This window comes from Rhinatrema bivittatum, chromosome 5 (assembly GCF_901001135.1).
Source record: "Rhinatrema bivittatum chromosome 5, aRhiBiv1.1, whole genome shotgun sequence".
NCBI classification, from domain to species: Eukaryota; Metazoa; Chordata; class Amphibia; order Gymnophiona; family Rhinatrematidae; genus Rhinatrema; species Rhinatrema bivittatum.
This window is the reverse complement of record NC_042619.1, coordinates 71,648,556-71,666,204: the sequence shown is the minus strand read 5'-3', so window position 1 is coordinate 71,666,204 and position 17,649 is coordinate 71,648,556. Positions and strand designations below refer to the sequence as shown.

At 41.9% G+C, this 17,649-nt stretch overlaps 1 protein-coding gene across 3 annotated transcripts in view; it reads left to right on the top strand.

Moving 5' to 3' along the window:
- GUCY1A2 (guanylate cyclase 1 soluble subunit alpha 2) overlaps window positions 1-17,649 on the top strand; it is a 549,703-nt gene that overhangs the window by 280,285 nt on the left and 251,769 nt on the right. For all 3 annotated transcript variants that reach the window (XM_029602441.1, XM_029602443.1, XM_029602442.1), the window contains exon 5: window positions 5,659-6,144. In XM_029602441.1, coding sequence (XP_029458301.1) covers window positions 5,659-6,144 — 486 coding nt within the window. The remainder of the gene's footprint in view (window positions 1-5,658; window positions 6,145-17,649) is intronic.

Here is a 17,649-nt window from a genome sequence, read left to right as displayed (position 1 = left end):
AGAGGGTTTAAAGGGGCTCTTAGGAAAGATAAGGCCATTGCAGAAAGACTAACGGGCGGATTTTAAATGCCCTGCCCGCGTAAATCCGGCCGGATTTACGTGAGCAGGGCCCTCGCGCGCCGGCACACCTATTTTACATAGGCCGCCGGCACGCGCAGAGCCCCGGGACGCGCATAAGTCCCGGGGCTTTTAAAAAGGGGCGTGTCTGGGGCGTCGCCAAATGACGCGGCGTTTCGGGGGCGTGCGCGGCGTTTGGGGGGCGGGCCCGGGGGCATGGCGCCGGCCTGGGGGCGTTCCGGGGGCATGACCGCGCCCTCCGGAACAGCCCCCGGGTGGGGTCTTGACACGCCAGCAGCCCGCTGGCATGTGCGGATTTACGTCTGCTTCCGGTAGGCGTAAATCCATGGATAAAGATAAGGGGGGTTTAGATAGGGCCGGGGGGGTGGGTTAGGTAGGGGAAGGGAGGGGAAGGTGAGGGGAGGGCGAAAGAAAGTTCCCTCCGAGGCCGCTCCGATTTTGGAGCGGCCTCGGAGGGAACGGAGGCAGGCTGCGAGGCTCGGCGCGCACAGGCTGCCCAAAATCGGCAGCCTTGCGTGCGCCGATCCCGGAGTTTATAAGATACGCGCGGCTACGTGCGTATCATTAAATCCAGCGTACTTTTGTTTGCGCCTGGTGCGCGAACAAAAGTACGCGGTCGCGCTATTTTTTAAAATCTACCCCTAAATGAATTCTTTTCTTCCATGTTTACTAATGAGGATGTTGGGGAGATACCAGTTCCAGAGATGGTTTTCAGGGGTGATGAGTCAGACAAACTGAACGAAATCACTGTGAACCTGGAAGATATAGTAGGCCAGATTGACAAACTATGTTATGCATCCTAGGGTACTGAAGGAACTAAAAAATGAAATTTCTGATCTATTAGTTAAAATTTGTAACCTATCATTAAAATCATCCATTGTACCTGAAGACTGGAAGGTGGCCAATGTAACCCCAATATTTAAAAAAAGCTCCAGGGGCAAACCGGGTAACTATAGACCAGTGAGCCTGACTTCAGTGCTGGGAAAAATAGTGGAAACTATTCTCAAGATCAAAATCGTACAGCACATAGAAAGACATGGTTTAATGGAACACAGTCAATATGGATTTACCCAAGGGAAGTCTTGCCTAACAAATCTGCTTCATTTTTTGAAGGGGTTAATAAACATGTGGATAAAGGTGAACCGGTAGATGTAGTGTATTTGGATTTTCAGAAGGCGTTTGACAAAGTCCCTCATGAGAGGCTTCTAAGAAAACTAAAAAGTCATGGGATAGGAGGTGATGTCCTTTCATGGATTACAAACTGGTTAAAAGACAGGAAACAGAGAGTAGGATTAAATGGTCAATTTTCTCATTGGAAAAGGGTAAACAGTGGAGTTCCTAAGGGATCTGTACTTAGACCAGTGTTTTTCAATATATATATAAATGATCTGGAAAGGAATACGATGAGTGAGGTTATCAAATTTGCGGATGATACAAAATTATTCAGAGTAGTTAAATCACAAGCGGATTGTGATACATTACAGGAGGACCATGCAAGATTGGAAGATTGGGCATCCAAATGGCAGATGAAATTTAATGTGGACAAGTGCAAGGTGTTGCATAAAGGGAAAAATAACCCTTGCTGTAGTTACACGATGTTAGGTTCCATATTAGGAGCTTCCACCCAGGAAAAAGATCTAGGCATCATTGTGGATAATACTTTAAAATTTTCAGATCAGTGTGCTGCAGCAGTCAAAAAAGCAAATAGAATGTTAGGAATTATTAGGAAAGTAATGGTGAATAAAACGGAAAATGTCATAATGCCTCTATATCGCTCCATGGTGAGACCACACCTGGAATACTGTGTACAATCCTGGTCGCCGCATCTCAAAAAAGATGGAGAAGGTACAGAGAAGAGCAACCAAAATGATAAAGGGGATGGAACAGCTCCCCTATGAGGAAAGGCTGAAGAGGTTAGGGCTGTTCAGCTTGGAAAAGAGAAGGCTGAGGGGGAATATGATAGAGGTTTTTAAGATCATGAGAGGTCTTGAGCGAGTAGATGTGAATCAGTTATTTACACTTTCGAATAATAGAAGGACTAGGGGGCATTCCATGAAGTTAGCAAGTCGCACATTTAAAACAAATCGGAGAATATTCTTTTTCACTCAATGCACAATAAAGCTCTGGAATTTGTTGCCAGAGGATATGGTTAGTGCAGTTAGTGTAGCTGGGTTCAAAAAAGGTTTGGTAAGTTCTTGGAGGAGAAGTCCATTAACGGCTATTAATCAAATTTACTTACGGAATAGCCACTGCTATTAATAGCATCAGTAGCATTGGATCTTCTTAGTGTTTGGGTAATTGCCAGGTTCTTGTGGCCTGGTTTGGCCTCTGTTGGAAACAGGATGCTGGGCTTGATGGACCCTTGGTCTGATCCAGCATGGCAATTTCTTATGTTCTTATGTTCTTAAACATAGCACATGCAGGGGAGCAATTTTCAAATTATCTGCATTGGAACAAAGTCTCTGGGAACATGGAGTTTGTACCAATCAAAGAAAAAGTATGTCCATACTTTCCCTTTGAAACTTGTCGTGGATGCAAAGTTTCTGGAGGTCCTTGTACCAGCTTTTTTATGTAGGGTGATTTTCTTCAAAAAATAATATGCATATAGTTGCAATCTACATGCTTTCTTTCTGATCCTGTCCAACATGCCCTGGGCACATCTGCCTTAATTGTGGTCAACAATATGCGCGTTGTGGAACAATGTGTGCACTTTTAACCATATTGCAAGAGGGCACTTTTTTTGACAGTCGATTTAAACATTCTGTAGCTGTTTAACTATGTACAGTTAATGGCTTTCAAAATTGTCCTCATTATGGGCCGGGTTTTAAAAAGGTTACATGCGCCAGGCAGGGCGGTCTGGGGCGGGGCCAGAGGCCTCCAATACAGCGGCCATTGCCGTTTTCGAAGGATCGCGTGCCGGCAGGCTGCCGGCGTGCGCAACTTGCCGTAAAATAGCAATTTTGGGGGGTGTTAGAGTAGGGCTAGGGGGAGGAAAGGTTAGGGGAAGGGGTGGGAAAGTCAGGTTAGGGGGAAAGGAAGTTCCCTTCCAGGCCGCTCTGATTTTGGAGCGGCCTGGGAGGGAACGGGAGAAGGCAGCGCGGCTTAGCGCGCACAAGGTGCACAATTGTCCACCCCCTTGCGCGCGCCGACCCCGATTTATAACTTGTGCGCGAAAGTTATAAAATCGGGCGTACATGTGCGAGCGTCGGGTAGCGCGCGCACATGTACGCCATGCGGGTTCCTTTTAAAATCTACCCCTATGTCTGCATATATGCAAAATATTGTTCAAAATCAATAACTATAAGAAACAGGACAAGCTCATAGTTTGGAATATTTTATTAGCTGCACTTGCAATTAGAAATATTGGGGTTGAACTATGAGGAAGTTAAAGGACTAAATTCATGAACATTTAAAATCAGTTAAGAAACAAGATAGGAAATACGCAGAATCAAGGCATTGTTATGGTGTTCATGGGTTAATTTGTCAGAATTCAGTTTTATGTGTACTGTAGTGATGTAATCAAAACCTCAGTTAGAAGGAGAAATAAACTTTAATGATTGTTGCAAAGGGAATCATCCTGGGTCACTTGTTTAAGAACTTTAACCCCTATTGCTATGAATTGGGGCCATAATGTCCCTTTCTTATAGGCATATTTACGTAACGCCCTATCTGAAGGTGATCCCTAAGACAGGCAAGGGTGATACCTTTGAGAGCTGCAGTGAGGGAGAAAAACTGGCTGAAGTCCTGGATTAGGATTCTTCCAATGGGGAGACAGCTTCTGCTGCAAGGCCCAAGGGGATCACATTCAAAACAAAGAGTTTTCTGAAAATGAATAAGGCTTCAAAAACCAAAGAATTCATTCCAGACTTTTGGATTCTCCTCAAGGAAGAAAATGTAAAAATACAGAGCAATGGAATAAACTCCAGGGGTTCCGTCTGGCCTGCCTTGCCTTCCAGAATAATTGCTGACACTTTTGTCCCCATTATAGAGACCTTGGGCACCTGTAAGCATTGCAGTCCTTTAGTAAAGGCTCTGCTGTCTTCTCATCAAGACTGACACCCTCCAAAGGTTGCACTCATAGAATCATCACCAACTTCTCTTGCAGAGGAATAACATACAGCTCCCAGCTGTGGATTTCTAGCCCCTCACTAGAAATCCTTTAGCAAAGAAGATTTTGTAGAGGGTTGAGCTTTCCCACCTTGTTAAAAAAAAAAAATAGCAAGGGGAAAGTCTCCAACTCCCACAAAATCAAAGAAAATATTGAAACTAGGCCCTCTCTGTCTCTTTGATAAGAAGAAGGTGAGAAATTGGAGAAACCTCTTCAGAGAGCAGGCCAAAACACTTGATGCCTTTCTCCACTTCCCAGGGCATCGACTCCCTCTAGAGTCTCATGGAGACACCTATAAAGGTCTTAGAGACCTAACGTTTTTGGGGTAGAGCAGGAAAATCAAACAATAAACATCATATGCCCATGGTCTCTTCAAGGTGAAGCCTAATGGGCTTTACATTTAACAAAGTAGAAATGTTTTAAATTCAGCTGATGGATCTAGTACAGTTTAGGAGGAATTAATATCATGTTCTGATTAATCTTTGTGTGGTATTTTATCCAATTTAATTGGAGACTTGTCTGCAGCCTATCACTGGAGGCTTATTAGTAGCATTTTTCTGTATTTCTGATTGAAGCCACATACCCTTCAGGAAGCAGGAAATAGGATACGGTAGTGCTCTTCCTACCCATACTCTGGGACTGATTTTTGAAGAACTTCTTTTTACCTCAGTCTTTTAAGAAACGTTTTATAAACTTTTCATAAGTTTTTGTTCTTTTGAATAAAATTTGTATTGGAAGGGTGATTACTGCTACTTTTTTTCTCTCTCAGAGGATGGTCTACCAGTTTTGCCAGCAATCAATACTCATTCAGCCTTGTTTTCACACTTCTGTGCAATGGAGCTGTAGATCAAAAAGACTAAATTATTGTGCAGAATATTTTGTTTGTTGCACTGGATTTAAAAAAAATGCATAATCAGCTAGGCATGAGCTTGCATGCATACACCCTTATTTCTGCATATTCAAGCGAACTAACAGGGCAATCACAGCGCTTACTCCTGGTGCTGAAACACTTCAGTTCTGGTAACTGATGCTTTAAATACTGCATACAAATAATGCATTACTAATCTCTGTATATCAAAACATTTGTTATTATTTTTGTGCAAGGAGCATACCATGACTTTTAGGTGCTGATTGACAGTCTTGGAAGCAGCATGAAGTGACAGTACAATTGATTGATCTTGCATAAATCCTAAACTATTTTGCTTTGTCTTATACCTTCATGTAAAAATGTTATAATGCTGTATATTTTTATTGTTTTATTCCATTATTTTGGTATTTAAAGACTATCATTTCCAGTCTGAATTTTCTGTTCAGACTAATCTCATATTCAATTTTGTTGCTGATTGTTTAGATCAGTCTTTGTTAGATTATCTTTATCATCACGATTAGTTCATGTAGACATGTATTTTAGAGCTCTGTATCTTAATGCTGATATAGTATGTTTGTTTTATAACCCTGTTTTTATTTTGCAGGTAATGGAAATCAAGGGGCAGATGATCCATGTACCCGAGTCAAATTCTATATTGTTTTTCGGCTCTCCATGTGTGGATAAGCTAGATGAACTGATGGGCCGTGGCCTCCATCTTTCTGATATCCCTATCCATGATGCTACCCGTGATGTTATACTAGTGGGGGAGCAGGCAAAGGCCCAAGATGGCTTGAAAAAACGAATGGACAAATTGAAAGCGACACTAGAACGAACGCACCAAGCTCTGGAAGAGGAGAAGAAGAGAACTGTTGATCTTCTTTGTTCTATTTTCCCTGGAAATGTGGCCCAACAACTATGGGAGGGAAAGTCAGTTCAGGCCAGGAAGTTTGATGATGTCACCATGCTGTTCTCCGACATTGTTGGTTTTACTGCTGTCTGTGCCCAGTGTACACCAATGCAAGTGATCAGTATGCTGAATGAACTCTACACTAGATTTGACTATCAGTGTGGATTCCTGGATATCTATAAGGTAGTACAGTTTCATCCTTAAACTATAAACGATAAATCTTTTTAATGATTGTAGAAATATTTATAAATTTATTTAATTAAAGAACAAAGTATTTTACTTTTAAAGCATCTGTTTTGCAGGGGTCAGTATACAGCACTATTATATGCCATCTGAAGATTATTTTTTTATTGGGTGCCAGGAATTATTTTTCTTACCATTTAACATCTCTAATCACCTGTAGGCTCCTGTGTAAGCCTCAATCCTTTAAATCTTTCTTCTGGAAAGAACCAGTGTGTCTGTGATGAATTCGGAGTATAGAACAGGAATTTAAGAGGTATAAAAAATGCTAAAAGGACAATGGGTTTGTTTTATATGAGGTTTCCATATTGGTAAAATCAATTGTACTGTTAGGAACTAAGGCTTATATTGTGTTAGGGGTAATATCCATGGACCTGCAAATGCATTTTCTATGGGATACTTGCCATGAATTTTCCCTTTCAAAATATGGGAAAATATAGCCACAGACAGCGTAGGCTGTGCCGCAGAGCATATGTTGGGAATTTTAAATTCTTGTGCATTGCTTATTGGGCCTGCCTTCTTCCAGCTCTGCTTCTTTATAACACACATGAAAGTAACATAAGAATATGAGAAATACCATGCTGGTTCAGACCAAGGTTAACAGCTCAGCACCCTGTTTCTAGTCAACCTGGGTCATAAGTACCTAGAAGATTACAAAAAAGCACTGGTCTCAGTATTGATCCCTATGGTACTCCATTAATGACCTTTCTCCATCTGGAAAACTGAGCATTTAGTTATACCCTTTGTTTCCTGTCTTTTAACCAGTTACTAGTACAGTACTGCCTTCTGTTCCATGACTTTTTAATTTCCTGAGGAGTCGCTCAAGGAAAACTTTCTTAAATGTCTTCTGAAGATCCAAATACGCTATATCATGCTGCTCACCTTTATAAATGTTATGTTTTTGTAAGGATGTGAACTCTGGGCCAAGATGTGGGCCTCACCGTCGGAAGGCGTGGTCTCAGCAGCATAGAAAACAACTGTATGATAGAGACTTTATTATGAAGGAAGGAAAGGCAGAGATGCAATTAATTACAATTCTGAGCAGTGGGGTATTCCCAGGAATACCCAGTGATGAAGATCCGGTAGTGGCCCGCAGAGTGGGGTATGCCAGGAAGTCCCTTCAGATGAGTAGAGATTATCTCAGAAGTGCAGATCCATAAGAACATAAGAACATCCAGTAGTGGCCAGCAGAGAGGGGTATGCCGAGGATGACTGTACTGAAGATGATGTAGTCTGAGGTACAGGAACCCAGAAGTGGATCTTGTAGCTGGGTACGGCAATACCCTGCAGCACAGGGTATTCTGGAACAACAAGTACTGAAGAGGAACAGTAGTGGCCCAAGGCACAGGTACACCGCAGAAAGGCTTCAGTAAAGCAGGTATCATTGAAGTCTTGAAGTAAGGTACTCACAAGTGGTGGTTCTAGGAGAGTGACCCGAGAAGTGGGTCAGGTAGTCCAAGGCTGGAAGGCCCTCTGATGAGCGGATAGCCAGGAATGCAGAAAGGCCCCGAGGAGCGGGTACCCAGAGCATTCACACACCAAGAGAGGAAACAGGAACTGGAAGTCCAAAAATGGAGCAGATTCAGCAACAAGGGAACTCCTTGTTAACTCATAGTAGCAGAGGGCCGGTCAGCTTAAGTGCAGCAGCAAGTTGACGTCATTGGGAGAGGATGCCCCCCGAGGTTCCCACCATGATGTGTACAAAGGAGGCCCTTGCACGCGCTTTAGGTGATTCCGGAGTCAAGATGGCAGTTGGCAGCGCCCACGCCATCCTGGGGATACCGGGGAGGTCGGCGTTGTTTGGCAGAGGCTGCCATTCTTCCTAGGAATGACATTGCAGGGAAAAAGGAGGTGAGCATGAGAGGTCGCAGCCGTCTGTGACCAACGGGCATATGAACATAAGAATATGCCATACTGGGTCAGACCAAGGGTCCATCAAGCCCAGCATCCTGTTTCCAACAGTGGCCAATCCAGGCCATAAGAACCTGGCAAGTACCCAAAAATGAAGTCTATTCCATGTTACTGTTGCTAGTAATAGCAGTGGCTATTTCCTAAGTCAACTTAATTAATAGCAGGTAATGGACTTCTCCTCCAAGAACTTATCCAATCCTTTTTTAAACACAGCTATACTAACTGCACTAACCACATCCTCTGGCAACAAATTCCAGAGTTTAATTGTGCGTTGAGTGAAAAAGAACTTTCTCCGATTAGTTTTAAATGTACCACATGCTAACTTCATGTAGTGCCCCCTACTCTTCTATTATTCGAAAGAGTAAAAAACCGATTCACATCTACCCGTTCTAGACCTCTCATAATTTTAAACACCTCTATAATATCCTCCCTCAGCCGTCTCTTCTCCAAGCTGAAAAGTCCTAATCTCTTTAATCTTTCCTCATAGGGGAGCTGTTCCATTCCCTTTATCATTTTGGTAGCACTTCTCTGTACCTTCTCCATCGCAATTATATCTTTTTTGAGATGCGGCGACCAGAATTGTACACAATATTCAAGGTGCGGTCTCACCATAAGTGATACAGAGGCATTATGACATTTTCCGTTTTATTGACCATTCCCTTTCTAATAATTCCCAACATTCTGTTTGCTTTTTTGACTGCTGCAGCACACTGAACCGACGATTTCAATGTATTATCCACTATGACGCCTAGATCTCTTTCTTGGGTAGTAGCACCTAATATGGAACCAAACATTGTGTAACTATAGCATGGGTTATTTTTCCCTATATGCATCACCTTGCACTTGTCCACATTAAATTTCATCTGCCATTTAGATGCCCAATTTTCTAGCCTCACTAGGTCTTCCTGCAATTTATCACAATCTGCTTGTGATTTAACTACTCTGAACAATTTTGTATCATCTGCAAATTTGATTACCTCACTCGTCGTATTTCTTTCCAGATCATTTATAAATATATTGAAAAGTAAGGGTCCCAGTACAGATCCCTGAGGCACTTCACTGCCCACTCCCTTCCACTGAGAAAATTGTCCATTTAATCCTACTCTCTGTTTCCTGTCTTTTAGCCAGCTTGCAATCCACGAAAGGACATTGCCACCTATCCCATGACTTTTTACTTTTCCTAGAAGCCTCTCATGAGGAACTTTGTCAAATGCCTTCTGAAAATCCAAGTACACTACATCTACTGGTTCACCTTTATCCACATGTCTATTAACTCCTTAAAAAAAGTGAAGCAGATTTGTGAGGCAAGACTTGCCTTGGGTAAAGCCATGCTGACTTTGTTCCATTAAACCATGTCTTTCTATATGTTCTGTGATTTTGATGTTTAGAACACTTTCCACTATTTTTCCTGGCACTGATGTCAGGCTAACCGGTCTGTAATTTCCCGGTTCTCCCCTGGAACCCTTTTTAAATATGGGGGTTACATTAGCTATCCTCCAGTCTTCAGGTGCAATGGATGATTTTAATGATAGGTTACAAATTTTTACTAATAGGTCTGAAATTTCATTTTTTAGTTCCTTCAGAACTCTGGGGTATATACCATCCGGTCCAGGTGATTTACTACTCTTCAGTTTATCAATCAGGTCTACCACATCTTCTAGGTTCACCGTGATTTGGTTCAGTCCATCTGAATTATTACCCATGAAAACCTTCTCCAGTAAGGGTACCTCCCCAACATCCTCTTCAGTAAACACTGAAGCAAAGAAATCATTTAATCTTTCTGCGATGGCCTTATCTTCTCTAAGTGCCCCTTTAACCCCTCGATCATCTAACGGTCCAACTGACTCCCTCACAGGCTTTCTGCTTCGGATATATTTAAAAAAGTTTTTACTGTGAGTTTTTGCCTCTACAGCCAACTTCTTTTCAAATTCTCTCTTAGCCTGTCTTATCAATGTCTTACATTTAACTTGCCAATGTTTATGCTTTATCCTATTTTCTTCTGTTTGATCCTTCTTCCAATTTTTGAATGAAGATCTTTTGGCTAAAATAGCTTCTTTCACCTCCCCTTTTAACCATGCTGGTAATCGTTTTGCCTTCTTTCCACCTTTCTTAATGTGTGGAATACATCTAGACTGTGCTTCTAGAATGGTATTTTTTAACAATGACCACGCCTCTTGGACATTTTTTTACTTTTGTAGCTGCTCCTTTCAGTTTTTTTCTAACAATTTTTCTCATTTTATCAAAGTTTCCCTTTTGAAAGTTTAGCACGAGAGCCTTGGATTTGCACACTGTTCCTCTTCAAATAAACAGGTTTATTTGTACTCTAACCCCACTTACTGGGCACATAAAATATCGAGAAAATCTGTCCCAATAGAGTGAGGATCAGTCTCTCTAATTTATTTAGTGGGTTTGAAAATTTTGGTCATGAGATGGACCCTGTTGGTAGCAGTGGGGCAGAATAAATTTTCCCAACTGGTCAGGGAAGGCATCACCTATCTCCCCTTCATGAACCTGGTCCCTCTATTTCTCCATTAGTGCTGACATAAATACAGGTTCAAAACAAAGTCATACCACTTACAAACTTAACTAAATCTTCTAACTTTATTTTTTATGGATTTTCAAATCAGCAACTTTGTACATTTCAGCAGAGGGTAGAAACAGTAAATACTGAATAATCAGAGTTCTTGGGATACACAGTCAAAATAAAACACACACTATAAAAGAAACCATCTGGTACCACAACCTTTGGAATACATTACTTCCAGGTCATCCTTCTCGTCACAGACACCCCGTACTATCCTCCAAGTTTCTCTCATTCTCTCTCTTTGTGTGTGGGAAATGAAGTTCAAATCCCTATTACTTCCAGAGAGGCTGTTCACTCCCGACATCATGAGCTATTCACAACCGCTCAACCTCAGGCACTTCTTTCTAATAATCCTGGGTCTCTCTCTCCAGCAATGTGCAGGCTTCCCTGACTTTCTCCACACTCTGGTCCTCCCTTGGACTTTCCTCTGTATGGGTTACCCCTTCACCTCTTTATCTAGGCCTTTTATCCCTTAGGGCAAAAGGTTCACTTTTTCTCCAACACCTCATTCCTATAAGTTCCTCAGGGGGCGGAATCTCCTTCTGTCCCATCCATGGCCTCTGGCCTTTTTTCTTTGGGGAGAAAAGCTAGGGGTGTGCATTCGTTTGCAATGTATTGGCAATCCGCAACGTATATGCCATATTCGTTGTATTCGTGGGGGTCATGAAACATATGGCGAACCCCCACGAATACAATGTATCACTAACGAATAAACCCCCACCCTCCTGACCCCCCCAAGACTTGCCAAAACTCCCTGGTGGTCCAGCGGGGGTCCTGGAACCATCTCCTGCACTCGGGCTGTCGGCTGCAGGTATTCAAAATGGCACCGATAGACTTTGCCCTTACTATGTCACAGGGGCTACCAGTGCCATTGGTTGGTCCCTGTCACATGGTAGGAGCAATGGACGGCCGGCGCCATCTTGTGCTCCTAAGATTTGACAAAAGTCCCTGATGGTCCAGCGAGGGTCCTGGAGCCATCTCCTGCACTCGGGCCGTCGGCTGCCGGTATTCAAAATGGCACCGATAGCCTTTGCCCTTACTATGTCACAGGGGCAACCGGTGCCATTGGTTGGCCCCTGTCACATGATAGGAGCACAAGATGGCGCCGTCTGTCCATGTATAGTGGTTATATGTAGTTATATGTGGTTATGGCTTATAACATTGTTGTTTAGAATCAAAGCAGCATTCAAGGCTGCAAAAGCAGAGGATACACAGCTAAGTTATTACAGCAAGATATTATCTGTAAAAAAAAGAAAGAAAGAAAACAAGTAGCTGGTAGCAAGGAAGGGGGGAGGGGGGAGGAGAAAGGTAGACAAGTAGATTTACTGGCCAGCAAAATAGGAAAGAGAGAGAAAAAAACCCTCACTTATTTTCCATTCACACAATTGACAGATAGGTATTTCAACTTCCTTTTCACTGGACTTGGTTTGAATGAGGATAGTACCATTTGTAGCAGTTTCCCTACAGGAAAATATAAATATTGAAATATGCACATATACAAAACGTATTCATGCACCCAGTCTAACTCCCTATGTTCTTGCTCTAATTCTCTCTCTCCTTTCTCCCTCTCTGATATTGCACAAACTGATCCAGTGCTACAATGGCACAGGTTGCAAGGATGTGCTTCTGTCTCAGGGGATGTGCCTTCTGCTTCCTCCTGCAACCTCATGCTGAGAACCAATAGATAACAAGGATTCAGGAGCAAACAGTGCCAAGAGCAGTGTTCCCTGCCTAACTTCTCTCATGACCCTCTCATGTTATCCTGTAGGAATGGCAGAGTCACTCAACCCCTTGATGTATTTTCAAGTTGGCAGCTAGAGATTTGAACTCTGCTGATGAACTCTCCCAGACTTTTCATAGTGATAGGGTCCTCTTCAGGCAAGGGCCCCTGGCCATGTTTTTTGAAAATGGGGATTAGTTCAGCCCTAGTCAACAGCAGTATGACTGGGTTTTCTTGTTTGCCAGAATATTTTGTATTGTGTTGGCAACTTCACTGTGGGAACTATTGATCACCTCTGTATGACTTTAGAATGACAGACAACATATACTGAAACTCAGTTATCATGAATTAAACTATCCATAGTCATTAGAAACAACTGAGAAGCTGAAACACACTACCAGCATATTTCATTTTACACTCTTTTTTTAAGGGATGGGAAGATAGTTTAACATTTTTTCAAAGGGCAACTTGTCTCCTCCAGACAATTAACAGATAATAATAACAACTGAGAACATGCGAGGTGCCAAAAGAAGTTACAAGTTCTTGTTAATGAATAGGCTTCCTACCAAGGTATCTGTCTCCAGCCTAACCGTTACATGCTAACTCTTGCCACTAGGTGGCAGTCAAGAATATTGTAGCTGAGTACAACAGTGTATCTGACTTCATCTGCACGGTCAGCCCCAGTTCTGGCTTTTAATGCCAATATCACATTTTTTCAACACATACATACTTTGTTACCCCCCTCCCTTTAACAACTTCTGCATGTTCCTTGTCTGCTTGTATCTGTATGACTTGTTATATATAGCATGTCATAGGCAGTGCAGTCATTGGGAAAAAAAAAAGTGCCCAGGATAGATATTGCTTTCAGCATACCCTCCCCCCATCTTAATTTTTGAGTTCACATGCTTGCAGACTCGCAAAATGACCGAAAGAAATGGAATAGTTTCCCCACCCGGTTTGGCACCCAGAGTGGCTGCTCTTCTTGCCCACTCCTTGCGACAGTCCTGAAAGGAGATTTTTTTTGTGAAGTGATCTGGTCTACTATACCTTGGTCTTTTACAGATTCTGCTTCAGTAATCTGGGGGAGCATTATTACGTCAGACAAGGTGATTAGGTTTAATGTAGTCTTAGAACAGGTAGATGAAGGGAGTACAATACAAATGGTTGTAGAATTCCTATGGACAGAGCAGAAGGAAAAATGAGCAATGTTTAGAAGCACAGGCAGTGTAAGAGTAAGATGTAAAAGGCAGAGAGAGAATAAAAATGGCCACTGGCATAGAGTTTTGATAGATGTTGGTAGTTCAACACCACAAAGTCAATTTCTCCATCCTTTCTGTATACCCTCCTTACTCAATCTCTCAAAGGTTTCTTAACAACAGAATAGCTCCTGTAATAGGCTTAAAAATGGCAGTTTTCAGCAATTTGTCAGTAGGTAGCTATAAGGTGAGGATCTGACTCATGAGCCATGGGTCCCTGCTCACATGACAAGCCAGGTCAAAAACAGAAACCAATGCTGAGACAGGTTTGGTTTCAATTTATTTTCGAGTTCAGGAAAGGAGGCTCAGATCTCATCTGAATTGCACTGAAACCAAGACAGCTTTGTCTCAGATAATATCCTCCAGTTCAGAGGGATTCCAGATCTTATCTAGACTTTCTTCCCCATCCTTTAATGTAGCCAGTGACCATGCAAATTATCTTGCACACTGTTGGAATGATATAAATATTACTAATGTTATTCTTTGAAAAAAAAAGGCCATATACTCCAGTATTTTCCACTTACAAAACCTGGATATCATTATCATGTTTTAGCAAGAGATAGATAACAATATTAACAGTTTGCTGAGTATGGACAGTCCTAGTAAAATTATTGAAATATTTTTAATTACAGATAAAAAATATTTACTGAAATAGCTTTACTGTTTCTATATCCTGTACATAGAATCTTTATTACCCCAGCATAGGGGCTTATGCATTAAGCTTTAGCATACAAATTAAGGTCCAAATAAGTATGCTAAAAATAGCAGACAATGCAGGAAGGCCGTACCATGCATACTAAAAAGGTAAAGGCTATTTTATGAATTATAGAATCACCTGCCATTCGAGATAAAAGCGGAGAGCTCAATTATAAGATTCTGTAAGAAGGTCAAGAGTTTTCCCTTTCTACAAGCATTTGCCTAGAGATTGTAGTTATTTTTTGGTTTTAGCAGAGTCATAGAGTCAAAAGATGAGACTTGCTAGCAGTGTTTTAAGATTTAATGTGTAATGATTTTATGTTGATATAGTTATGCTTTTACTTTTATTTTTTTATGAGCCAATGTTTAGTTGTATTTTTATGTTTAATTACTGTGAATGTACTTTTGTGAACCACTTAGGAAATCAGCTAACTGGAATATAAATACATAAATAAATAGGTCTGTAAAGATATTAGCATGAATAAACTAAAATGTAATGCCTGTTGGAGAAGTGGACCCCTAGTTCTAAGGGGTGGTTGACGCTGCCTAGTGACGCCTAGTGACTGCCTAGTGACATCTAATGACTGCCTAGTGATGCTGCAAGCTCACTAGCCCCACATTGTTGGCTGGCAGAGAAACTCTGTGGCAGGACCGACTGGAGCTTTGCCTATACCACCCCCATTCCCCACAGGTTGAGACCTTGGGTTCCAGGGCTGGCTAGGGGTGTGCATTCGTTTTGAACGCATATGTAAAACGCAACTTATTATTTTTTTTTAACTTAAAAAAGTGATGAGGCGCAACGATCGCGATTTCCAACTTATTCAACATAGCTATGTTGAATACGTCGAACCTAAATAAACACTTAAACCCCCCACCCTCCTGACCCCCCCAAGACTTACCAAAACTCCCTGGTGGTCCAGCGGGGAGTCAGGAAGCCATTCCTGTATTCCTTTGCGAGGAGCACGTGACGTCGGCGTCACGTCGGAGTGACGCCGACGTCACTTGATTCACCGCGCCTCCGCTCCGGGACCCCCGTTGGACCCAACGGGAACTTTTGGCCAGCTTGGGGGGATCAGGAGGCCCCCCCAAGCTGGCCAAAAGTTCCGGTTGGGTCCAACGGGGGTCCCGGAGCGGAGGCGCGGTGAATCACATGACGTCGGTGTCACGTCGGAGTGACACGGACATCACGTGATTCACCGCGCCTCCGCTCCGGGACCCCCGTTGGACCCAACCGGAACTTTTGGCCAGCTTGGGGGGATCAGGAGGCCCAGTGTGCGCAAATTAACCACATATTTTTACTTCAAATTTTAAAGGCTACATGAGTAGATTTTACACATGTTATTTAGATACATTTACCTCCTGTAAGTTTGGTTTTATACACATAAGTTGGGGGATTTTCTAAAGTGTGAGGCAATGAACTAACCAGTTTTACCAATTAGTCTATCAGTTTGCCTAGTCCATCTGCAGCTGGCTTTTCAAACTAAAGTCCCCCAATTTCACCCAAACACTGTCATTTTTTCACTTGTAAGATGTTAATGATCATTATCTCCAGATATTGAGCAGAAGTAACTAGACACAAGTAAGGTTCCAAATTTATCTGCACAAATCTTCAACTTCTCTGTGCGCACAGATAAGTTGAACAAGTCATTGCCTTTATAAATAATGGTTTACAATTTTGAGCAACATATTCAATGAAGATTTGTGTATAACAGTGATGGAATGCAAACTGCATCAATTTTAAGGAAAACTAAAAAGAAAAGAAAACATTTTTGGGAGTTGATTATCAAAATAAAATGTGTGGTTGGTTGGAGGTTTTTTAAGACCAATGATTACAATTACCTCGTATATGTTGCATGTTCTTGATAGAACAAACATGAGGCTCTGAGGTCTTTTTCTACCATTTTCCAAAATATCTGAGTAGATGTACACTTTAAGTGGATTGTTAAAATTAGGGAGTGAAGTTTTGTTTGATTGGAAGCCCCTAAATGTTTGCCACCCTAGACACAGATATAATAGGTGCCTACTGACAAATCCAAGACTGATGGGACTACATGCTGCCCCTGATCACATGACTCTATATGTTAGATAAGATAGGGGAGTGTATGGAACCCTAGGGAACTCCACATTCCAATTCCCAAGAATTGTAGAAATTGTGCCACCGCATTATCCTTTGTTTTCTTTCTTTCAAAAATGAGCTAAACCAATTCAATGAATGTCCCTGGATGCCTATCATCTGTACATGGTGTAAGAAGATGGTATCATCTATGATGTCAAAAGCTGATGATCGATCCAAGAGGACAACTATTGAGTTGGATCCCTGTCAATACACCAGTGCAACTCTGAAAGAACTAATAATGTTTCAGTATTGAACTGGTCTTGTCTTCCAGGATCTGGGTCAGTGAATCTGCCACTACCTGTTCAATCACTTTACAGAAAAAAAAGTAACTGCCTAATTCACTAAGGCAATTCTCCCATTCTGTGTCTATGGGAAAATGCCTTGATGAATCAGTCCCTAAAGTTTGCCATTGGTCTATAGTTAGTTATTTGCGCCAGATCTGCATTTTGTTGTTTTTAAATAGAGGTCTAATAATTATGTCCTTTAATTTTTCTGAAAAGACCCCCTTTTTAAAGGAAGCATTTATCAACCAGTTCAGTGCCATAATCAAAACTTCTTTACATTCCTTCATTACGCAAGCAGGACATGATTGAAAGGTTTAGAACAAGTAAGAGTGTTCTCTGTTTCTTTCCATAAAAACAGTTCAAGGAATGATATATTTTTTAGGAATCATCAAATTTTCTACCTTCATGATTGGAAGAGGGCATTGTTCCAATATTTCTCTAATTTTTCACATTGTCCCCACAAAAAAGTTAGTGAAGTTATCAAAGTTAATATTACCATTGTCAGGGTCAGCCATCTCCTTGCTATGGTTGCACTGGCCACGGCCAGTATGTACTGCTGACATTTAAACATCTGTCCATGATTAAGCCTTTTTTTTTTTTGTAATGGGCCCAGTCACAACCCCATCCTTTGGCTAATCACAAAGTAGGGGACCTCCTCCCAGGGGATTCCCTCCGGGGGCAAGTGATTAGCCCCCAACCCTCCCCCCTTCTCCAATTGGAAACAAAAGTTTTCAGTTGGTTCCAGTAAGACAGAGTAGATGTGAGGAGAGGGAGTGAATAACAGAGAGAAGATGATGACAGAAGAGATGCACCTGATATGTTTTAAAAATAATTCAGCCTTTCTCCAGTAGAAGTGCAGGTAACACATCCTTGTAATAGTT